At 41.8% G+C, this 24520-nt stretch overlaps 2 protein-coding genes across 5 annotated transcripts in view; one reads left to right on the top strand and one right to left on the bottom strand.

Moving 5' to 3' along the window:
- Nucleotides 1-7985, top strand: part of LOC149320899 (uncharacterized) — a 64200-nt gene extending 56215 nt beyond the window's left edge. For all 4 annotated transcript variants that reach the window (XM_089502890.1, XM_089502866.1, XM_089502875.1 and 1 more), the window contains one exon: nt 270-7985. In XM_089502890.1, the coding sequence (XP_089359016.1) occupies nt 270-1432 (1163 nt within the window). In that variant the 3' untranslated portion in view covers nt 1433-7985. The remainder of the gene's footprint in view (nt 1-269) is intronic.
- A 3598-nt stretch (nt 7986-11583) lies between these two features.
- Nucleotides 11584-23165, bottom strand: LOC149320898 (zinc finger protein RFP-like). Its single transcript, XM_089531145.1, has 7 exons — nt 22719-23165; nt 19516-19611; nt 17970-18200; nt 16235-16257; nt 15456-15574; nt 14082-14114; nt 11584-12155 (listed from the first exon to the last, which is right to left on the bottom strand). Exons 1-7 carry the CDS (start codon nt 23163-23165, stop codon nt 11584-11586), a joined length of 1521 nt encoding a protein of 506 aa, XP_089387271.1.
- Nucleotides 23166-24520: the final 1355 nt, after the last annotated feature.

Genomic DNA, 24520 nt, shown 5'->3' with positions numbered 1-24520 from the left:
GCGACATTGTGTGAAATCATTTTGCGTAATTACATGATTTTTTCGGGATATTCATGGGATAAACTCCTGATCTCCTTTGTGTGATAAACTCCATAGTGTATTGATTTCACCTGTTGTTGTTGGAGATGGTGGAGGACATGAAGGCAAAAGCCGAGAATCGTGTAGTTAACTGAAATAGGAGATGCAACAAATCCAACTCCTTCCTTATATCCTCTTCCTGAAACTCTGTACCACAATATTAATTTTTTTCTTTTTATCTCCCAAATTAGGATGGGACAGTGAGATCTATAAAAAGCCTTCTCCAGTGTCAATGCAACGTACCAGCTATGAAGAGGGAGTAGAGTTATTCGAGAATCCATTAGGAAATCATGATCACGAGCAAAAACAGTGTAAGAAAGGAAAGAAAAAATCCTCTGATGCTGACATTCCTGACCTTTTCCCACAAGAAGATCAGAAAGGCAAGGCAAGGAAAAAGTTTTCAATCTTTGGGAAGCTATTGAAAGATAATCCAAAATTAAATAAATATTGCGGACAGAACACAGGAGAGAAGCCACAGGAACAAGTGGAGGCTGGTAAGAGTTTGAGTGGCAGTAGGACAGATAATAAGAACCAAAGAATTCAGATGGGGGAGAAGCCATATAAATGTATGGAGTGTGGAAAGGGCTTCAATCAGAACTCAAGCCTTACTGCCCATCTAAGAACTCACACAGGGGAGAAACCATATAAATGCCTGACCTGTGGAAAGAGCTTCTGTCGCAGCTCCCACCTTACTAGCCATCGAAGAACTCACACAGGGGAAAAACCACATAAATGTACAGAGTGTGGAAAGAGCTTCAGTCAGCGTTCACATCTTACTAGCCATCAAAGAACTCACACGGGGGAGAGACCATATAAATGCAAAGAGTGTGGAAAGGGCTTCAGTCAGTGCTCAAGCCTTACTAGCCATCTAAGAACTCACCTGGGGGAGAAACCGTATAATTGCACAGACTGTGGAAAGAACTTCAACACAAAGTCAAGCCTTGTTGTACATCAAAGAACGCACACAGGGGAGAAGCCATATAGTTGCACAGTGTGTGGGAAGAACTTCAGCGATGGTGGAACACTTATTAAACATCAAAGAACTCATACAGGGGAGAAACCATATAAATGCACGGAGTGTGAAAAGACCTTCACCCGGAAAGTACACCTTACTAGACATCAAAAAGTACACACATTGGAACTACCATATATATGCATGAAGTGTGGAAGGATCTTCAGTAAAAACTCAGGCCTTATTACATTTCGAGGAACCGAAACAGAATGTTTGGAGTGTGCACATGGCTTCTGGTTCGGCTCAGATCTTCCCAATTTTCCAAAAAGCGAACCTAGTGAAGAAACCATGCAGATACATCATGTCTGGAATGATTTTCAGAATGAATTTAAGCCTTATTGAACACGAGAACATAAGAACCTGCAGTGGGGAGAAACCATATTGTTCTTATTCTTAAATCAGGCCAAAGTTTGATGAATCTTAAAGAACTTGGAGGTTCTAAAAGAGCATTCCAGACAAACAGAACTTGGGGGAAAATATTTTTTTTCAAGTATAGTTTACGCAGAAGGACAGATTTGGGAAGAGCAAGAGCTTCAAAAGAAGGACTTCTGTCCCCTCCTCTCCCATCCCCCAGGACAAGTTCCTTACATCTTAGCTAAAAGCAAAAGAAAACGTGTAAGCAGACCAAAAAAGGGAAGGAAAAAAAAGACTTATATTTGGGCTCCTTCTTAATAGAAAGCCCCTGTGCTATTCACTTTTTTCCTCGCCTCTAGTAATTTAAGGAGACCCAGCATGGTGAAGTGGTTTGAGTGTTGGACTATGACTCTGGAGACCAGGGTTTGAAACTCTGCTCAACAGTGGAAATCCACCGAGTTACCTTAGACAAGTCACATTCTCTGCCTCAGAAGGAGGCAAAGGCAACCTCCCCTGCTGAGAAAACCTGTGATAGCCTTGGGGTGGCTATAAGTTGGAAATGACTTGAAGGCACACAACAACAAAGTAATTTAAAGTGTTGATCATGCTGCCACTATGACGACAGGACAAAAATTAAAAAAAAAAAATTGGGGGGGGGGGAGAGACTAAGGACTTATGCGGAGATCCATAGTGGTGTAATGCTTTGAGAATTGGACTACAACTCTGGAGATCAGTGTTTGATTCCCCACTTGGCCATGGAAACCCACTGGCTGACCAAGTTACAGACTTGCAGGCCAGCAAGCCAGATGCATAGGCTCACAATAAGTCAAAAATGACTTGAAGGCACACAACAACAAAAGTATACATGCCTAACATATTAATATAAACAGTTATAGTATTATATTAATATAAACATTTGGCTACGTGATGCAAATCAGAGCCATCATTAGCCCAGTGACCTAGGACAATGGTCCCAAACCTTTGCTCCTCCATTTGTTTCGGGTTTCAGCTTCCAGAAGCCCCAGCCAACTTGGCCAACAGCCAGGAATCATGGAAGCTGAAGTCCAAATCATTTGGAGGACCAAAGGAAGAAGAGACCCCCAAAAATTACAAGGAAAAATGGATTTTGTGGATGCTAAGCACTCAAAGATGACTGAGTCACCATGTTTTAATAATTTTTTCCTTCTTCTTTGGGCACATACAGTAAACAATGGGCACATGGGGAGGGGAATTTTTGCCTTCCCCAGCAGCTAGTCCTATTGTATTCTGTACTAAAAATTGATCAGCAGTGCAACTTAGAAAAGACCCCAACTCATTTGTGGTTTAAACTACCTGTATTCACATCTGATTTTGAACGGTTGGGAGATCAAGAGGTACAAACAAAAGTTAAAGCACTACAGTTTGATAGTTTGGGATAATTTGGGAGTGGGGTTTTTGTGAGAGTATGGGAGAGTCCAGGGACTTTTTGAGGGAATTAAAAGGGTTGGGGAGATGCTGAAAAGAGTTTGGGGGCTTGCATCTGGCCCTCAGCCTGCACTTTCTCCACATCTGACAGAGCCAATGCCAGCTCTCCCTCTTGTTCTGACCCAGAAGGAAAACCTGCTCTTGGCTCCATAAAACAATAATAAAAGAGGGCTTCAGTGCTATGATTGTGGCAAGACTTAGGCTGCATCTATACTGCAGAAGTAATGCAATTTCACACTGCTATGGAATTCTGTGATTTGTAGTTTTGTGAAATAATTAACATCCTTTGAGAGCTGTGGTTCCACAAGAAACTACAAATCCAGGATTCCATAGGATGAAGCCACAACAGATGCAATGAAGTCAAACTGCATTTATTCTGCAGTATGGCAGCAGGCTTATAGTGTGACTGTTTTTAAAATTCAAAGATATAGCTGTGTTAGTCTGTAGAATCAATAGGCAGAGAGATGTTGTAGCACCTTTGGGAATAACTGAAATAAAGAAGTTGGCATCTGAGGAAGTGTAGACTGAAGTTCATGAAAGTTCATTCTGCCAACTTCTTTATTTCAGTTGGTCTCAAAGGTGCTACAAGATCTCTCTACATACTTTTTAAAACATTGTCAGAATTTGGAAGAAGGCAGACTTTGCAAATGCTTATTCTGTGGCTAAAGCTTCCTCTGATAAATCCCAATGTATTATTTACAATTATGGTTTTGGAAAAGAAAAGAAAAAAGAGGATTTTTGCTCCTCATCTCTCTATTAGAAGTGGCAAGTGGGGCAGGGAAGGTCGCTTGCTGTTGTGTCACATCTCTGATGGGGATAACTGAAGGATTCTTTTGCTGCCGTGCTCACGTTCCCCATTGCAAAGCAAGCTGGATGAGGCAGAATCCTACAATTAACTATGGAGTTTATCACACTGGGGAGGTCCCGCTTGAAAAATGGGATTTAAATTATATTCCATTTTTTTTAAAAAAACTGCAAATACAAAATGACTGCCAAAGTGAAATAATGCAAAGTTAAACCGAACATAAAGCAGGGGGAAATGGCAAGTTTTTTTACTTTCTGAACTTCCCCAAAGTAAAAAGCTGCCATTTTTCTACGCTCAGGTTAACTTTGTGTTATTTCACTTTAGCAGCGACGTTTGATAAACTTCCGCATTTGTGGGTTTTTAAAAATTTAAATCTAGTTTAAATCCCATTTTTCATCAGGATCTCCCTACTATGCTAAACTAGTATGAGAGGTCATAATTCAAACCCATAGCCATATTAGTCTGGAAAATCAGTATGCAAAGGGATCTTGCAGCACCTTTGAGACTAAGTGAAAGAAGCTGATAGCATGAGCTTTTATAGAAAGTTTATGAAACTTTACTAACCTTTTTCTCCTTTTTGGCCATTTTCCCTGATTAATTTTCCTAAATACCAGAGCCTTCTTCCTCAGATGCATGTTTAGTGAAGTCTTCTTCAAGCAGACTGTGGCCTCTTGATAACCAACTCAAGACATGAAGTAGAGAGAGCCTCAGTTATTTCTTTTCAAGATGTTTTCTGAGTAAAGACATTTTCAGCTGCTACAGTTATAGGGTATGAAACATTATTATTAGTTTTATTATTTTATTTATTTATATCACGCCTTTCTCCCAGTACAGGGACCCATGCACATAAGGGCCATCTAGAGCTCTTGGGTGTGATGCTTCAGGGGAGCGGTAGGTAAGAAAGAGCTTGGGGGCCGCATGGGGCCCTCTAAGGCTGTTTTTAAGTCCCCCAGACTTCTAAATCTCATGGAACACCCTTTCTTTGGCAAAAAAAGACCTCCCTTCAGAAACAACAGTTCACCTTTTAAACATCATGTATTCCACAGCACTATTTAATATTTAAAAAACCTATTCAAAACTACCGATGCACTTAATGACCATTTATTTTACTGTTGCCAAATGTTATGTCTTGTACGACTGTAAGTCCTGCACCTCGTGAAATCGAGCTGGCAATCTTATGCTTGCTTGCTCAGAGGAAATCCCCATAGAGACTGGATTTCTGCTATCCTTGAGTTTTCCAAGAAGTAGGCATGCCGTATCGTTTTCTTCCCATTGGGCTTTGCTAGGTGCCGTGTCATGCTTGTATTATTATGTTATGTGATGTCCTTTGTGCCCCATGATTTTACATGCATGATCTTAACATCCCTTGGTTTAGTAGGTGGCTCCACCTGTTGAGTTTTGGCTTCTTAGAACCTTACTTATTTTGTTAAATGCAACCTAATTTTCTACGCAGCATCAGTGTGGCACATTGGTTATAGAGTGTTGGTTTGGGATTTCAGAGACCTGGATTGTAGTCAGGGTAGAGAAAGGCAGGTTATAAATGTGACCCATAAAATAATGCCATAGAATAATACCAGAAGCAAATGGGGTTGAAAAGAATGGTTTATTTAGATGCCAAGGGTTGTAACAGAGTAGACCTTGTGGGTTATAAAAACCATGGTGTTGTGTATCTTTAGGTGAGCTATTAAAGGAGACCTTTGTTCAGTTCAATTCAGTTTTCTAATTGTACTTATATCCACATCATAAGGGGAGGATGTAATTTTTGTGCTGCTCCGTAATATGTATTTTATTCTATTTATTACTTATTTATTTATTTGATTCCAATGCTGCCACTTCTGTAACAGATCACACACATCTACGAAAGGGCTCCTATTTTTGTCCTGTTTTGGAACTGCTTCAGTCCCCCAGCGCCTTAATCTGGTGCTGGGTGAGACCATAACCTTTGCTGTGGGAGCAACAAAGAGTACCTCACTGATGATTTTTTCTTATTTCTCAGTGACTTTCTGTGGGTACATCTACATTGCAGAAGTAATGCAGTTTGACACCACTTTAACTGCCGTGGCTCTGTCTAACAGAATCCTGGGATTTGTAATTATGTGAAACGCTCTGGAGTTTATCACACGGGAGAATTTCTCTTAATTTTGAATGAAAAGAAAGTGGGGCCAGAATGCATTCACGTGAATTCGCTAGTTCAACAAATTTACGTGAATTTGAATTGCATTTGAACTGACTTCCCATTGCCCGAAAATAGCTTGCCATTGCCTGAAATTGCGTGTGATCATCTCTCACGCAATAACATTAAACCCCATGATTGCATTCAGATTGCCATTGGATTATACTTCCAGTTTTCCTTGTCTGATAAATTCCTCAAACAGAAAAGGCTAAAGATCATGCAAAAGTACAAATCCCGGGATTCTATAGAATGGGCATCCAGCACTTAACAGTGGTGCCAAACTGCATGATCTCTACAGTGTAGATGCAAACCCTGTATCCTTGACCATGGCATCTTTTGGGAGAGGTTGTCCAAACTGAGTGTGGTTGAAAAGACCATTCAATGGTTCTGCTTGCGCACTGATGGCCATTTCCAGGAGGTGAAGATGAGGGATTTCAGTAAGATGAGGCAACTGTTGAAAAGTCCAATGAAAATGGTGCACATGGAGGGTGGGGAGAGCTAGTGATTGCAGAAACCCTGGCAGCATGCAGGACAAATCCTGGAGTCCATGTGATTAATACATATAATTAGTTTGCAAAGTCTACCAAGCAAGATTATCAGTTGTGTCATTTTTTGTTTGGTGACCCACAGGGATCCATACTATTACCCCATGTTACTTAATATCTACATGCAACTTCTGCCTGAGAAGGCAAGTGATATCACTAGAGCCAAAAATGTTTTGGCTTCAAAGGCTTCTGATAAACTTTGTTAAAAGCAAAACTGTATCTCTAGTTGTGGTCTATGTATAAATATATTTTCCTGACACTGCCTTCTGTCTAAACGTATGACCTGGATTGGTTATGACCTTTTTCATTTCCTGAACTCCAAAATTTCAAATCTAGTACTCTTGGGAAAATAATTCTATCATGTCTCTGGCTTGACATTCCCAACTTCCCAATACGGGCCTTGCCTTCTTAAACCATTTGCTTGTTTTCGCCTGGCCTTAGCTGGTTTAGTGGCCGGTGCTGTACTGTCACAATTTGAGTCAAATCCGAGCAGGGCAAATTGAGTGTTTGTTTCCAGCTTTGACTGGCATTGGAGCAACAACCCCATTTGGATGTGGAGAATATAGCTTTTGTGATCCTTTCCCCAGGAGCCTTCCATTTGGACTGCAGCAATGTGTTTTAGAATGAGCTACCTCACGATTGGTTTGGATTTTCATTTGTAAACTCTTGTACAGCTTGTGTGTTCGATACCTAAAAGAACTGTTCTTCCATTGTGTACCTCTCCATGCCTTAAGATCATCAGTGGAAGCCCTTCCAGGAATACTCCTCAACTCAAATGCCCCTCGAGCGTGGCAAAAAGAGACGAGGCCTTTTCAGTGGCAGGTGCCTGGCATGGGAGGCTGTGCCCAGAGAGATGCTCTGGGTGGTGGTAGGGACATCTTTTGGGTGCCAGGCAAAGACCTTTCCCCTTTACATGTTTTCAATAGTGATGATATAATCTCTGATAATATTTGATTACAATATATAATCTTAGGTATCGGTAATTACCGTCCTGATGTAGTGTGTAATTTTGAGATTTTCTTGTATTCATATGTATTTACATTTCTGTTGATTAGATTTCTGTATGTCGCCAAGAGAACTATATTACCATGTGACTAATAAAATGCCGATGACAAGCAAAGAAAACAAGTAATAGTATTTCATATTCCTGTATATTTTCTGCTCATAACTGTGTCCCTTTAGCATGTAGCATGTACATTTCTATACTGCTTATCTCAGCACTCTCTCAGCCGTGACCTCACTGGAATGGAGACACACTGGATTACAAAAGAGGGTTCCCTGTTGAGATGCAAATGGACTTTAAATTTCCTGGACTTTGAAAATCTCCCTGTTGCCGCATGGCCAGAAGGAGGAGGAGCCTGCCTCCCCAAAATACATCCTCCCCAGTATACCATCTTTACTAAGGACTGAAACAACATACTGGCATTTAACATCTCCAATTGTTTTTCCCTGTCCTGTTTGGTTTGTACCATCTTGCCTGATGAAGAAGCCCATGGAGCTGTGAAAGCTTGCAACAAGTATATTATGCATTTTGGTTGGCCAATAAAGGTATCACTGATGGGATTTTTGTTTGCATTTGTTAAATGGCCAACACAGCTACCCTTTCATATTTTCTAAACAGTTCACAGTTTGTAAGCCAATTGTTCCCAACAAGCTGGGTATTCATTTTACCAACCTATGAAAGGATGGAAGACTGAGTCCACCTGGAGCCCTGGGATTGAACTCACAACATTGTGGCTGCAGGACTGGCATTTAACCACTGTGCCACCAGGGCTCCTTTCTTTCAAAGGGCTTTCCAAACTAGATATGTCTTCTGTCTTGGGAGAAAAACAGGATGATGATGACGATGACGATAGAAAGAGCAGATCCATTTGCCAGGGACTCTGAGGAAAGGAAGAACCTGGTAGGTAGTTGCTGAAGTGTGTAGTGGGAATATTTTGTCTGGGCACTAAGATGTCCTTGGTTAATTTTTCAACCTCTCCTGAGTTAATTTGGACAGATGGTGAATGATGAAATGGCCCATTGTCTGTTGCCCATTCCCTATGAATTACATAGGATTGTGGACATGTTTACATTCAACTTGTTTTCATTAGCATTTATCACATGGGGAAAATCCCATGTAAAAACAGGATTTAAAAGGTAGAAAAACCCCGCAAAAATGGGTTGATTTTCACACGTTGTTGTTACACTTGTGTTAACCTGAATGGAAAGTAAACAAAAGCCACTCCTTTTTACCTTCTGGAATTTTCAAAAGTAAAAGAGTGGATTTTGTCTACTTTCTCTCCACTTTCTGTTTGGGTTAATATTAGTTTAACAATGACGTTGTATGAAAATTGACCTGCTTTTGCAGTTTTTTTCCAATTCCAGCTGCATGTCTTTTGTTGCATGATCCTCCTTGTCGATCATTGGGCCTGTAGGTCTTGAGAACAGAGTCTTCCTTCACGTGGGACTGGGATATTGGATGGGAAGGGAGGACCCTCGTTCTACCAGTGAAGTTGTTTCTCATCTGGTAAAAGGAGGAAGAGGTAGATTGGTACTCTGCAGATAAATGTCCAAGTCTGCATCTGTTGAGAAGTGGATCCTGGGAAAATGTCCATATGTAGGTGACAGGGTGACCATGTGTCACCTGCAGCCATGATGAGTAAACATTTGCACTGTGCTGAGTCACTGGGTGTGACATCATCAGAAGCTGAAAATGTGCAAAGTCACCCTACATGGGGGAACTGTAAATATGTAACACACCTGGAAGAGACTGGACAAAGTGACCGCATGGTGCACATGTATATAAAGGAGGAGCTTCCATGTACAGTATGGGTGTTATAGTGTCTGGTGTATCGTGAGTAGCTCTGTCGGTCAGGACAAGATTGTATACAGTGGAACGAAGATTAAAGTGCCTCCTTGAGAGTAATCTGTTTAGAATCTCGTTTGTCTACTTCTGGAGGGGGAGAGGAGTTTCTCCAGCCTGCACAGAGCTCTGTGTCGCTTCTCAGGTGGTGATCCTGGTGCAAAGCTTCAGCATGGTACAATGCAGCCTGTGCAAATCACGCTAACAGTATCCGCACTGCAGAAATAATGGAGGCTAAATAAACCTTTGCTTGCCTACTGCAAATCATTATGACAGCATCTGCGCTGCAGAAATAATCCAGTTTGACCTCCATGCTATGAGGTTCTGGGAATTGTAGTTTTGTGAGCCATTTAGCCTTCTCTGTCAGAGAGCTCTGGTGCCACAACAACCTGCAAATCCCAAGGCCCCATAGGAAGGACCCTTGACAGTTAAAGTGGTGTCAAACTAGATTCCTGAAGTGCAGATGCAGTCATAGAAATTTGCAGTAGATAAACAAATTGGCTTCCAAATCTCCACTGGCTGACTTCACTTGAGAATAGAAAGCCCATGGGTTTCCATGGCTCAGCGGGGAATTAAACCCTGCTCTCCACAGTAATAGTCCAGTGCTCAAAGTACTACATTATGCTGGCTCATACATATATTCATTTTATTGGTAATATTTATTAGACACTTTATATTCAAGAGGTGATGTCTAGTAAAAATATAAAGTTCAAAACCGATATAAAAACACATAATGTTAAGGGCGTCAAAAGCTAAACCAGGCATTACAAGCAGTGCCAAAATACTATCAATGTTTAAATATATTGCACAGCAGCAGAAATGCAAGAATTACGATACCACAAGAGAATAATAGTGTGAAAATAGAGTAAAGTTAAAAGTATAGCAATGTATAATAAAGTAGCATTGGATGGCAATCATGCAGCCATCCAGATATTCTTGGATTGCAATTTCCATTACTCTTAGCATAGTCAGTTGTGAAGAATTCATGGAGGTGAAGTACAACAGCTGGATCCTCAAACTTGGTCTACCACCTGCTATGGTCTCAGGTTTACCGTCCTCTGCTGACATTCTGTCTGTCCTCTATATAGAGCTGCCAGAGTGCAAGCTGGAAAAGGCTTCTGTATCTGTAATGACTGCGCTGAAGATAGAATTTCATGTGTTGCTAGTGACCTGGGTGTGCAGCAAGCAACACCTGCTAAAATTCCCTCTTCAACACAACCATTAAAGATACAAGAGCCCTTTCCAGTTTTCACTATGGCCACCCTAATGCCACACTACTTCTTAAAGGCTACTTCTGGAGTTTTCCATCTGGAATCCTACTGTCAGTCCGAATTAGGGTAGACCCATTGAAACAGTGGGGTTTACCTATGTGTTGACTCACCGTTTAACAATTCATTCAGTGAACCTCCTCTAATTGGAGCTTAACCAGGTCCAACATATCAGCCCTTTATTGCTACCCTTCTGAGTGGTGTTGGTCTTGCCTTGTGATTTATCCTCAGTCTGCAGCTTCTGTCACTGTTCTTCATGCTATCTCCATCCTCTTCTGACTTCTCTAGCAGGACTTTATTACATGAAGCTAAAAAATGTCTCTGGTCACTGCTTATTACACAACTTCATGTTTGTCCTGCTGCCGCCTTGCATTCCATTCAAGACTGTAGCACACCTTTTCATTAATAGGCAAAATCCATCACTCTCGCTGCTACTTCATTACTGCCTTTGTGCGATAGGTCGTGCCCACTGCATTTCCACTTCTTAGGCAGTCACGTGGTGTGAGTGGGCACAATTCTGCTCCTCTCTGCACATTCCCATAGCAGCTGGTTTCAGGAGGTGGTTGGCTCCTTGGTGATCACCATCCCTTCCCCCTGGAAGGCAGCGTTTGGCAGTGTGGATGATGCAGCCATGGATCACCAAAGCACTATCATGGGGCAAAGGGTGATAAGAAATGAAGCCAAGCCAGTATGCTTACATTCTTAAACTAGCATGATTGTGGTGGGACAGGAGGCTGATGTGATAAAGTCTGCAGTTTGTTGGTCCTTTCTAGTATCTAGCATGATGATCTGATTAAAAGGCTATTCTGGAATTTATCTATTTATTTCTGTTTATCAAGAGCTTTGTTTTAAATGCAGTTTTAACACTGGTAGCAGCAGGAGAGGAGATGGTTTCCTGAATGAAGAGTGAGCCCATCAGTGCCCCTCGCAGAACCTACTCTAAAACAGACAGACTAATTGTTTGCTGGCTGATCCAAAGGAGAGTGCACCACACTTTGCAAGCAGGGCTTTTGCTCATTGTCCAGTCTTGGAGAGAATGCTACATCTGTGTTGTGGCCACTGCCGCGAATTTGTTGATGACAGTCTCCACCTTCAGAGCGACCGTGTGGCCTGTTTTTTTCTTGCACAGCCAGAACCACGGGTGAAGAGTCTGTCTGGCAAATGAGGCTGCTGGAAAAGTGAAGAGCAGGGCTGCTGTAGAAGCATTGAAAAAGGCCACCCGTCCCCCCTCACAATTCAAAGTTACTCGGATCCTTTTGGGCATCCTATCCAAGAACAAAACGGGGTTCTCAATGACATTAATGCCCCTGTAATTCCCCTCAAACTTCCCCATAGCCCAAATCCCTTCCTGAGGACCCAAGTCAAACACGCCTTTTCTCTTTACAGTCTTCCTGGCGACCCCAATAGCCCAGGCCTCCTCACTCCCTACAGTGACTTCCCAAAAATATCGGCCAGTGGCAAAGCCCTTGAGCCCCAGTACACTCTCCCATTCGTTGAACCGCTCAGGATGAGAGGGCAAAACCTGAGCTTTGTTTCTGTATTGTACACTTTTCAGATCCTCAGACAGGAAAAGTCGGGGATGGGCTGTGTCTGGATCCAGAGTTACATGGGCTGCAAGAAAAGAGAAGAGAGGAAACAAAGCAAAACGGTAATTTAGGAGAAGCTGGTTTATTTTGTCAGTCTATGGGCCATTTCATACTACACAATTATAGCTCTATGATCCCATTTTAACCCCCCTGGCTGCATCTTATGGAATCCTAAGATTGATAGTATGGGAGGCACCAGAGGAGTTCTCTGGTTAAGAATACTAAATGCTTCTTCCTAAACTGCATATGCCAGGATTCCACATGGCAGAACATTTGTACACAGATCATATACAGGCTAAAACTCCAGTCCATCTACCTCCAGTCCATCTGCCTTGGTCCAGGCCTTGGAGGTAGAGAAGAACTGCTGGACCTCTTACCCTTTCCCTCCACCTCTCCCTTCTCCTTCTGTGTCATGTCTTTTTAGATTGTAAGCCCGAGGGCAGGGAACCGTCTAACTAAAAAAATTGTATGTACAGCGCTGTGTAAATTTACAGCGCTTCATAAATAAAGGTTAACAACAACAACAACAACAATAATAATAACAACAACAACAACAACAACAACAACAAAACATGTTAGGCTTTTTAATTAGAAAACTTGGCCTTCTACATTTGTGGATTTGACTTTTGCAGATTTAATTATTTACATATTTAATTAACATATTATTTCTAGAAATCTCTAGTTCCTCCAGCTCTACTCTATGGTCAACTTCTGCTAGAGGTTGAACTGGAGGACCTAGATATTCTTAGAGAATACTTCTCTAGGCATTTGTAGATCCTCCAGTGCAATTCTATGGTCAATGTCTGCAGTAGAGTTACCTAGGTAACATAGAGTTACATAGAGCTACTCACAGAGTTGTACCAGAGGACGCAGAGATTCCTAGACAGGTGTACTCTCAGGTAAAAAATATAGTGTTTTTTATTTGTGGTTTTTCCATGTTCAAGGAGGTCCCTTGCCTCTAAGCCCAGTGAATGTGGAGGCCCACTGTAAATAATTCATTGAGCCCTTTGATACAAGTCTCCTTTTTTGCTGCTGATTATATTTAGTGCTTCCCAATTTTGGTTTCCATTATTTATACTTCACCTTTTCCTTAAAGCTGGATTGCAAGGTGGCTTACAAAATACACAGATAAACACAAGGAAAATACATATAGAGAAAAACAGTTTTACAGAACAGTTCTACAATGACATTCAAATATAGAGTTCAAACCATTTAAACAAGTCAGTTAGGAAGGAAAAGATACAAGTAGTACAGCACAACTAGGAGTTTATCACATGGGGGAAACTGGGACTTTAAACAGTCATTAACTCAAGAAAATCATGCAATTGATATTAAAACGCGATGAGATGAACACAAGAGTCATTATTCTGTGAATAACCAGGGAATAACCATACAATAAACAGGAAAAAGTCATTCACGGGGAAATTGTGTGATAATAATGGTTTATTCACTGGATAATATCACTTTGAACATGACATCAAGCGAAAACCATTAGCGCAATTGCGGGATTATCATGGGTTAATCACCGTTTATACTTCCAATTGTCCCCCATGTGATAAGCTCAGAAAAACCCTTTTCTTGTAAAATGGTCTGTTCCCCAAGCCTGTTGGGTTTAGGAAGAGTGTGTCTGCTTTGTATTACTACCATTGGATGTGAATTTTATGTGTTTATTGTATTTTATGTCACTATGTATTTTAAGTGTTTTTAGGGCAATTTGTATTTACATTTTGTACTTGTGTTTTTGTATTTGTATTTTATGCCACCTTGTCAAATTTTACTTTACACACTTATTGTAATTTATGCTATTTTAATGTTCAGATCCCTACTGCAGAAATTATAAAAACAAAATCAAAGGAAAGCAGACAGCTCTCAGAGGAAGACATACAAACACACTACATGCACTTCTCTCTTACAATACCAATTTGTTCCTCCCTCTGAATTCAGAATTTACCTATTTGTGACTGAAGTCCAAATACCAGAGAATCTGGAGAGGGAAAAGGAAACAGATACTTAAAAGTCACATTGGTTCAATTACAACAATACTAATGACTTTCAGTCATACATTTTATTTATCTCCCTGCTCAAATTTACAAATGAGGACAAACACAACACTTTCCTTTCCAAGGAACACACTGTAGAAAACATAGGATTCCTAGATAGCCTCCCCTCCAGGTACTTAACAGACCCAAGACACACTTGGTTTTAGAAACTAGTCTGATTCTAAACAGCCCCCTGAGGAAGGCCTTAGGAGTGCATACAGGCCAAAATGTATCAAGCGTATTTTACTAATAGAACAACCATCTTTTGAGGAACTTAAGATGTATTTCCAAGTTCTTCTGTGGATTAAATTGAATGCTTTCCAGTTTTTTCTCTTCTTCCTCTGGAAAACAGAAGTCACATCACTGAAAGTGTCAAGTGACTTTGTTCCAATGCCTTTTCAGCTACTTTGAGAGCATTTACCTGCAGTTTGGGAATGAGAAACTCAATTAAAAAGCATATTCTGGTGTTTTACCACATTTCAATGGGTTTTTTATTTTAAAAAATGGAGGGGCACTGAGAGCCAGCCTGGTGTAGTGGTGTGAGCATGAGACTATGACTCTAGAAACCCAGGTTTGAATCCATACTTGGCTATGGAAACTCACCTGATGATTTTGGGCAGAGCCTCAGAGGAAAGCAAATCTTTCCAAGAAAACCCCATTACAGGTTTACCTTAGGATTTTATCACACAGGGGAAAAAAGATGGGAGCATAGTGCTATGATCCCATCAACATCGTGCAATAACACGAAGATTTTCACACGACGTTGCCATTATCCAATGATTATCCAATGAATAAAGTAGCAAAATCGTGCCACTTTTTATTCACGGAATTGTCCTGTGAATAAAAAGTGGCACGATTTTGCTGTTTTATTCACGGGATAATCACAGAACATTGGCGAGGTCATGTGAAAATCTTTGTGTTATTGCACGATATTGACTGTCTCTGGGCAGTCACACTTCTCATTTTAAGTGTTGTTCAGTTAATCCCACCACTCATCTTCAAATAGTTCTGGACACCGAAATACCAGATGATACAAATTTATAACAAGAGACTAACAATCAACACCATTGCTTTAAAAAATCTACAGAGTGCATAGGTTTTCAGAGTCAATTTGATTAGACCTGTTTCTACAAGGAAATAAAATTGTTATTTTGATTGGTACTTAAACAGTCCAGTCTCCTGGCCCTACTAACATTACAAATGACCTGAAACCTTTCATGAATATATTTGCACTTGGATGGCACTTTGGATCTTATGCAGAATAAATTAATACCATTCGTCATTACCTTTGAATTGTTCCATGACACCTACTAGGAAAGGAGTGAAGTCACAGAAGTCCCAGATCTCCCACTTTAGGGTAGGAGGAAAAACCACAGTCTTCTCAAACTTCTCTTTCCTGTGACATCTGGTGGAGAGAAACAATATGTCATCTCAAAGAACATGAGGTGTGAAGAGATTTCTATAAAGGAAAATAAAGTAATAGAAGGAGGAGAGAGCCAGAGGGTTTATTCCTGTGTGGTTTGGATTCAGATCTAAATGCCTGTTATTTCCTCATGAGCAGACACAGTCCATGGATATTTGAAGCGCCCTGGATGGCAGAGGGGGAATCCGGGCTGTGTGTGTCTTGGGACAGGCAGGAATGACTGCTGCACCAGATGTTCATCCTCTTCTAAGGTGTCACTTAGTGTGGTCCGCACCCCTCTAGCATCTCATGGCTCTCTCTCTGCTGTGTTAAAGTTAGGCCTGCTTAGCCATGCTGTAGCCATGTTGGGAGTTTTGGGGGGTAAGCAGCTGCAGGGAATTGTGTGGGAACCAAGGGCATACAGTGCTTGACCCTTCATGGGAATGGAATGAGAAGGGAGGAGTGAAGTGAATCTGGAAAGGGTATAGAAGTTGAACAGCCTGTTAAATCAGATCTGGCAAATATGTGCTAATGTGCTGGTCTTTTCAATAAACTCTTTCCGGATGGAGTTCTAAATTTCACTCTCCATGAGACTGAAGCCATATTTTTCATAGGTGACACCACAGATGACACTTTACCAGTGTCCTGGAAGGTTTTACTTACCTCCGCAAGATCCTCCCAATATCCTAGTAGAAAAGAGAAGAAAGAATTCAGTGTCTGCAAAAATTCACACTATAGAATAGAATAGAAATTTTATTTTTACCCCACCTGTCCCACAGGATCAAGGTGGCTTACAACATAGTAAAGTATGACTATGAAGATCTAGTTGTGGCTGTTGGTTTCCACATCAGTGAATGGTGATTCCTATGGATGTCTTTAAAGGAGCTCTCCGATGTGTTGAACCTATCGACAGGACAAGCACAGCATCTCCTCAGCATTGGATTAAAACCTGAAATGGATTCATCACCTACTGACATGGAAGTCACCAGCTGACATTGCAAAGATCCATCAGACCCTGAACAGTGATACACTACAAGAGCAGTCTTCCTAAGGTATTCCACTTTGGGGACATGGGCTGTATCTGAGGATGATGCTCTGCAAAGTGGCAGGCAGTAGAAAAAGAGGAATGCATTATTGATGGGTTGATTCAATCAAAGATGCCACAGCCCTAAATTTGCAAGACTTGATCTGGGTTCTGGATGACTGGGACTTTTGGAGGTCTCTTCAAAGGCTCACAATAAGTTGAAGCCATTGTTGCTGCTGTTGATGTGTGCCTTCAAGTAGTTTCCAATTTATGGAGACCCTAAAGCAATTCTATCATGATGTTTTCTTGGCAAAATTTGTTCAGGGCAGGTTTGCCCTTGCCTTCCTCTGAGGCTGTGAGTGTGTAACTTGTCCAAGGTCACCCAGTGGGTTTCTATGGCTCAACAAGGACAAATAAATGGATCTGAGAGGAAAAACAAACTTGAACTCTCAGCAGAAAACAGAATGACTAAACTGAGGTGGCTCTGCTTTGAATGTATCATGAGGGGACATGACTCATTGCAAACAATGGTAATGCTGGGAAAAGATGAAAGCAGTAGGAAAAGAGGAAGACCACATTACAGATGCTTAATTCAATCAAGGAAGCCACAGCCCTGAGTTTACAGGACCTCAGCAGGACCAGGGATTTTGACGGTCCCTCATTTTTAGGGTTCCTATTGATTAAAACTGACTTGATGGCACATAATAACAACAAAATTAGAATGTCCACCATGCAGTAGGGGCCTGTGAAGGTCCATGCTGAGCAGCTCCTAAATAAGTCTTACAAATTTGTTCAACAGGCACCAGATATTGGTTTATTGGTTGCTGTTTTTGGTTAAAAAACAATATAAATGAATTCAAACAGAGCCAACTTAGTCTGTATCAGCATACAGAGGGAGCTTTTAACACATTTAGTGAAAAGAATTGAAGTCAGGGACAGATGATTCCTTGTAGGGAGCTGTTTCTAAGGTCTGGATGTTGTAAGCTTTTTCTAAGGGTTTTATCATTCTCATCTTTACTTTATATACTTTTCATATTCACTCCCAACATAACATAGAGATCCAGCTGTCACTGCATCTTTTTACTCACAACTTAACTTTCAGGCAGTTGAGACATACTCATAAAGTACACATCTGGCCAGATTTTTCAAAGTGATAGTCATGTTAATTTTTCTTAGTATAAAAAGGGCAAAAAGACCCTTGTAACACCTTGAAGACTAACCAGGTACAGTGGACTGCTAGTATTTGCTCGGGTTTGGTTCCCTCAGCCTCCAGGAACAGGCCATCCTAATAAACAATAACGTCTGACTGGTTAGTCTGAAATGGTATCACCTTCCTTCAATGGTACTCTCTATTACCTCAAGATCAGACCTCACCTGAAAGATTTCACTTGTGAGCTGCTGACTGTTCTCCTCCATATTCTGGATGAGACTTTGAAGAGAAAGAAGTTCTCCTGACAGCTTGGCCAGGTGCTCATCCCTTTTCGTCACAATCTCCTTCTCAACCTCCTCCATCTTGGCTAGCAGAAACTTCTCATGTTCCTCCAGAAACTGGTAAAGTTGTCTGAATACTGTCTTAGTCTTTCCCCTCTCTGCTTTTATTTGCTTCTATAAGAATATGGAAAGAAGAGAAAAGGTAGCCAGTGTTAAGAAGGCATCCTGCAATCTTTGGAACACCAAAAGATCTGTTGTAAGAATAAATTCCACAGGAAAGGCAACTATGTTCATAGAGAACACAACAATATTGTGGTGTGGACTCTTTTTTGGGGAGGCATGGCTCTCCCAAGTCCCCTGGGATTGGGAATGCAGCAAATGACGGGCGACTGCTTTCCCATGCAATCTCTGTCACCCAGCACTGTTTCTGAGTTCAGAAAAAGATGCCCAGCCATGTTATCAATGCTGGGTGCCTTGTTCTGACCTCAGAGATATTCATGCCAGCAGTGGTGGGGCTGAAAGGCTTTCAGGGACCACAAGTGAAGGTAGCTCCTGTTGTAGTTGCTGTGAAGAGAGCCGAAAACCAGCAGCAGACGGTGAGTTTATTTAAATGCAGGTTAGAAGAGAGGAATCCCTGAATTGGGTAGGTGTCATGAAGATAGTCCACACCCAATTTTGGGTTTTGGCCCACATCAGATAGCCTGAGAAGCATTGCCAAAGATAACTGATCGGGAGTAGGAATCTGTTGTGTTAATTTGTGTGCTACTCTTATGGAAATGCATAACGTGTGCAGCCTGTTTGTTGTTGTGCCTTCACGTGTTTTCTGATTTATGGTGATCCTATGGACTTTATCACATGGGGGAAATGGGGGAATTCAAAAGGCATTATCCAGGGAAAGTCACGCAATTGCAGCTAAGATTATCACTTGATGTCACGATTAGAGAGTGCTTATCTCAGGAATAACCAGGGAATAACCAGCAACAAATCATTCATGGGTTATTCCGGGATAAACCCTCTCTAACTGCAACATGTGTGATAATCTTAGCCATGATTGCACGACTTCCCCTGGATAATGTCTTTTGAATCCCTCAAATTTTCTCTGTGTGATAAAGTCCGAAAATGAACTTATTACTGAGTTTTCTTGTCAAGATTTATTCAGAGGTGGTTTGTCTGTCTTTGCCTCCCGCTGAGGATGACTGACCCAAGGTCATCCAGTGGGTTTTCATGGCTGAGTTTGGATTTGAATCCTGGTCTCCAAGTCCTAATCCAACACTTAAACCGCTACACCACAGTGGCTCTGTGTGTTCAGCCTGTAGATATATGCAAATACACTTTATACCCCAGAAATGCCACCAGTTTCCTGTAGCCTGAACTGAAACTGAACATATGGTTAGCACTGGGACCTCTCAGTCTTCTGGGTGCAGACAACAATAATCTGTTTTTCTAAATGTTTATTCTAGGTAATAATACTCATCCACTTTTTACTTACAAGCAGAAACTGGCTCTCATTTTGTGTGTCTGCTTTGTATGCCAGAATTTGCTGTCTCTCCTTCTTCAGATTCTTCAGATAGTTATGTATTTGATCCTGGTGAGAGAGAGCAAAATGAAGAAGCCATATTTCAGCTGGGTTCTGTTAGATGTGGGTGACCAGATGAGACGAAAACTGAGGACAGGACTGTGAAAGATACAGGCAAGTCAAGTGATGACAGCTAGTGTGGTATAGTGGTTTGTGCACTGACTATAACCCTAGAGATGGAAACCCAGTGGGTCACAGTCTCCCAGCCTTAGAGGAAAGCAAAGGCAAACTCCCCCTGAAGAAATCTTGCAAAGAAAACCCCACAATCAGGTTGCCATATATTAGGAACAACTTGAAGGCACACAACAACAACAACAACAACAACATCAAGTGATATTTTTGTTTGTTGTTGTGAGCCTTCAAGTCATTTCTGACACATAGTGATCCTAAGGCAAACTTATCATGAGGTTTTCTTGCCAAGATTTGTTCAGAGGAGGCTTGCCATTGCTTTCCCCTGAGGCTGAAAGTATGTGTTTTGCCCAAGATCACCCAGTGGGTTTCAGTCAAGCTGTGAATTGAACCCTGGTCTCCAGAGTTGTTGTCCAACACTGAAACCACTATGCCATGCTGCTTGCTCCTTATCCTGCTTTCTGAAAAACATCCCACAAATACAGGTTTTTTCCAACTTTCTGTTTGGGTTAACCCTGAAAGTTGACTGAAAAACAACCCACATATGCGGGTTGTTTTCAGTTTAAACTCCTAAGGCCCCATTCACACTGATATAAACCAGTCTGGAAACTGGTTTAAAGAGGGGTTGTTCACACTCGTACCGATTGTCTCCGATGTGATTTGTGGGTGCTGGTGGTGCATAAACCCATTTAAATTGGTGCTTTTGAATCTGATGCATTTACTGCTTCCTTTCAAAAGGACCTGGGGTTTTTTTTTGAGCGAGCCCCCAATGGGAATGCTAAGTTGATCCAATTCAGAGCATCATGCCACCTCTGCTCTTCCTCCCTTCCTCCTCCTCTCCCCCTGACACTGTTCTTTCTCTTCCTCCTACACTCTTTTTCTCTTGCCCCTGCCGCATCATGTCCTCCTTCCTCCTCTTGCTCTTGCCCCCACTGCCGCATCTATATTCCTCCTCTTTCTCTCTTCCTCTCACCCCCCGTTGCCATGTCTACCTTCCTCCTCTTCCTATTCCCCCTGTCACCTCCCTATTGCTGAGTGTGAACAGCAATGGGGTACAAATACCACAGAGCATAGTGGGAACTATAATTCGGATTGGCATTGCTGAGGAGACTTTTATCTCCTCGGTACAAAAAGGTGTGAATGAGACCTAACTGAAAGAGACAAGCTGATAGCATGAGATAGATCCTGTGCAGAAATGTGATTTAAAGTGAACGCCCCCCCCCCCCCCCCAGCAAAAGCAGGTTGTTTTTCACACAACATTTAGGGTTAACTGTTTTTAGGATGGATTTTAACGAGGTATAGTTATGCTTGGTTTTGTTAGGGTAATTGTTATTGTTAAATTTGTTCTCTTTTAATCTGCATTGTATTCGATTTGTATTGTTGTAAACCGCCGTGATCGTGGGAACGGCGGTATAGAAATAAAATTTCAATTCAATTCAATTCAACTCAAACAGAAATTAGAAGGGTCGTTTTTCAGACGTTTGTGTCAATGAGAAATAATGCGACATTAATCCGAATGCAAAGTCGACAAAATCAATTTCTTTTTACTTTTGGGAACTTACCTTTAACCATTGTGTACAAGCAGGAATTTCAGCAGGTGTTGCTTGATAGGTCTATCCAACCATTAAAGGTAAAGAAGCCCTATCCAGTTTTCAATATGGCAGTTGAGTAGAGGGGGCACAATGAAATCACCCCCCCCCAAATAATTCTGCCTCTCCTTTGAAATTTTCCCCTGTGCCAAAATTTCTAGCATTACAGCAAAATCTATCAAATGATTAGAAATAGAGTTGAAATGGTTTGAACTTGGACTATGACTCTGGGAGACCAAATCTCTGCTTAGCTATGAAAACCCCTGGGTGACCTTGGGCAAGCCACACACTCTCAGCCTCAGAGGAAGGCAAACCCTCCCCCCCCCCCCCCCGGCAAGCAAATCCAGCCAAGAAAACCCTGTTGTAGGGTTGCCTTAGGGTCACCACAAGTCGGAAAGGACTTGAAGGCACACCACGAAAACAACAAATCCCCAGCAAAGTTACTAAGGGAAAGAAAACACAGAAAATATTAAGAGTTTGAGAAATAATGCAGTTTGACACTACTTTTAAGTGCACTATCTCCATCCTGTCGACTCCTGGAATTTGTAGTTTTGCAAGGTCTTTAGTCTTCTTTGCCAAAAGAATGCCAGGGGCTCACCAAATTATGAATCCCAGGATTCTGAGAGATGGAGCTGTGCAGTTAAAAGTGTCAAGATCTATTATTTCTACAGTGTGGATGCACTCAATGTCTGGGGTCTAAAGGAAAGTTTCACCAAAGGCCAGAATTCTTCCTGAGAGTATTCCTCCTTTCTTTAACCCAGTGGTTCCCAAATTTTGGTTCTTCCAGGTGTTTTGGATTTCATTTCCCAGAAACTGCAGCCAGTCTGGATCATAGCTAGGAATCCTGGGAGCTGAAGTCCAAAACATCTGGAGAACCAAAGTTTGGGAATCACTACCTTAAACCATAAATATATGCCTTCAGAGAGAGCTGTGCATGCCACATTGAGTAGAGTTCAGGAACCACAAATTGTGAATGCCCCCAAGAAATACCAGTGCAGATGACTACATATTTATTTCAGAGGAAAGACTGGCAAGGAATTTCTTCCTTAGGCAAGGAATACCCAATAAATTCCTTAGGCAAGGAATGCTCTAACCTCATAAAATTCATGAGATCACCATAAATTGACAGATGCCTTGAAGGCACATACACACACAATGACTCTTAAGGGCCTAAATACCTTACAGGCAACAGATCCTACCTCATTATAGATAACAAGCAGGGTCAGCCCTGGTTAGTACTTGGATGGGAAACGACCAATGAATACAGTACCACCTGGTGTAGGCTAGATTACAGAAGAGATAATTGCCAAAACCACCTCTGAGTGTTCCTTGCCCTATAAAATTCATGGAGTTGCCATAAATCAACAGGCTACATGAAGGCACAGACACAACACACACCTCATACATGTGGGAAGCCCCTTCTTCCAGCAATGCCTCCTGAGCTCGGTGCTTTGGCGGTCTGTCCCCCATCACCCAGATGGGGGGTTCATCCTCCTTACAGGAAAGCTTCGGGGGTTTCTCATTGGTCACCCCCTTTCTTTCTTCTGCCCCTTTCACCTTCTGAAGACTGAGTTTCTTGACGATTTCCACCACACTGGCCAGTTGCCTGTTGGGGATGACATTGCTCCTCTGCTGGCATGATGCCCTGCATTGTGGGCAAAGATGAGATGCCACCTCTTTGTCCCTTTCCTTCCAGTGCTGGGTCAGACAGGCTCTACAGAAATTGTGCCCACACTCTGGAAGGATGACAGGCTCCGCAAAATACTCCAGGCAGATGGGACAAGTGGCTTCATAACACAGATCTTGGACTGGACTCTCAGGAGGAGAAGGAACAGAACCTGCCATGGCTGCCTCTGGAGAAAAAGAGGAATAAGAAAAAGTCTGGGCTTAATAGTCACTCTTTCCCATCAAGGAAATGGGGTGTTTCTTTTCCAGGAATCAGCATGACAGGTGCTTCTCGCTTGAGGAATCAACCAGAAGACAAAGCGCCCTTAGGGAATGTATATGTATTGATTTCTTTGGGGACTAATGAGAAGGAATGACTCATGTGGGCAAACAATTGTTTAAATATTTGAAAGGATGTCATATTGAGGATAGATCAAGCTTGTTTTCTGCTGCTGCAGAGAATTGGTCTCCTTTTTTGGAGATCTTTAAACAGAGACTGGCGGCCATCTGATGCTTTGAGAGTTCCTGCAAGGCAGGGGGTTGGATTGGATGGCACTTGTGGTCTTTTCCAACTTTATGATTCTATGTTCAGAAGAGAGCTGGATGTATGCAAGTCAGAGGTTGTGTTAACATCTGTGGTGACATCCAGCTCAGCTAAAAGACAAGGAATGAGTTCAAACACTGTTCACACCCAATTCATTCTCAGCTTATGCGAAGGTTTTCCTGCAGCCAGATGCAATTATTTCAGATATTTATATCTGGTTATATAAGCCCTTTCTATGGTCACTGGGTGAAATAAGTGGTTCCCAAACTTTGGACCTCCAGATGTTTTGAATTTCAGCTCCCAGAATCCCGGGTTGTTGGCCTAACTGGCTGAGGCTTCTGGGAGTTGAACTTCAAAACACCTGGAGGACCAAAGTTTGGGAATTTCTGCTAAAGGCTATTCAGAACAAGGCATTTCAGCTGCTGTTGCAAACACTGACATTCCTTTTTCCACATAAAATTACCAGACTATTAACAATTGGGATTGCCCAGCTGCCTTGGATGTAGCATCAGAGTTTGAAAAAGTTGATAGGTGTGCTGTTTTGGAAATTCATAGGAGCTGTAATCCAAAATTTCTGTGTTCAGTACAAAAGATTATTATTTTGCCCCTTTATTTGACCTCATAATGCTATTATACTGATACAGATTTTTTCTCTTGCCTTTTTGAATGCTTTAAGGCTGATGTGGAGAAATCCACATTCACCCATGGTTACCCACTCCTGGAATCTCCACTCATTCATAGGTGATCTTGGATAGGCCACACTCTCTCAGCCCCAAAGGAAGGCAAAGACAATCCTCCTTCAACCAAACCTTGCAAAAACAAACAAACAAACCCCATAATAAGGTCGCTATAAATCAGAATGACTGAGGCACACAAGAAAATAGTATATTGAAGGGTCACCCGGTATAGTCTGTACCCCGTTATGATGCACAGGGCTCTGTTCCTCGCCATATTTTTTCCCAAGACTCCTGAGAGGTAGGCAAGACTCAAG

This window comes from Sceloporus occidentalis, unplaced genomic scaffold (assembly GCF_023333645.1).
Source record: "Sceloporus occidentalis isolate IW3139 unplaced genomic scaffold, rSceOcc1.0.p SCAF_1, whole genome shotgun sequence".
Taxonomy (NCBI): domain Eukaryota; kingdom Metazoa; phylum Chordata; class Lepidosauria; order Squamata; family Phrynosomatidae; genus Sceloporus; species Sceloporus occidentalis.
This window is presented reverse-complemented; position numbering and strand designations above follow the sequence as displayed.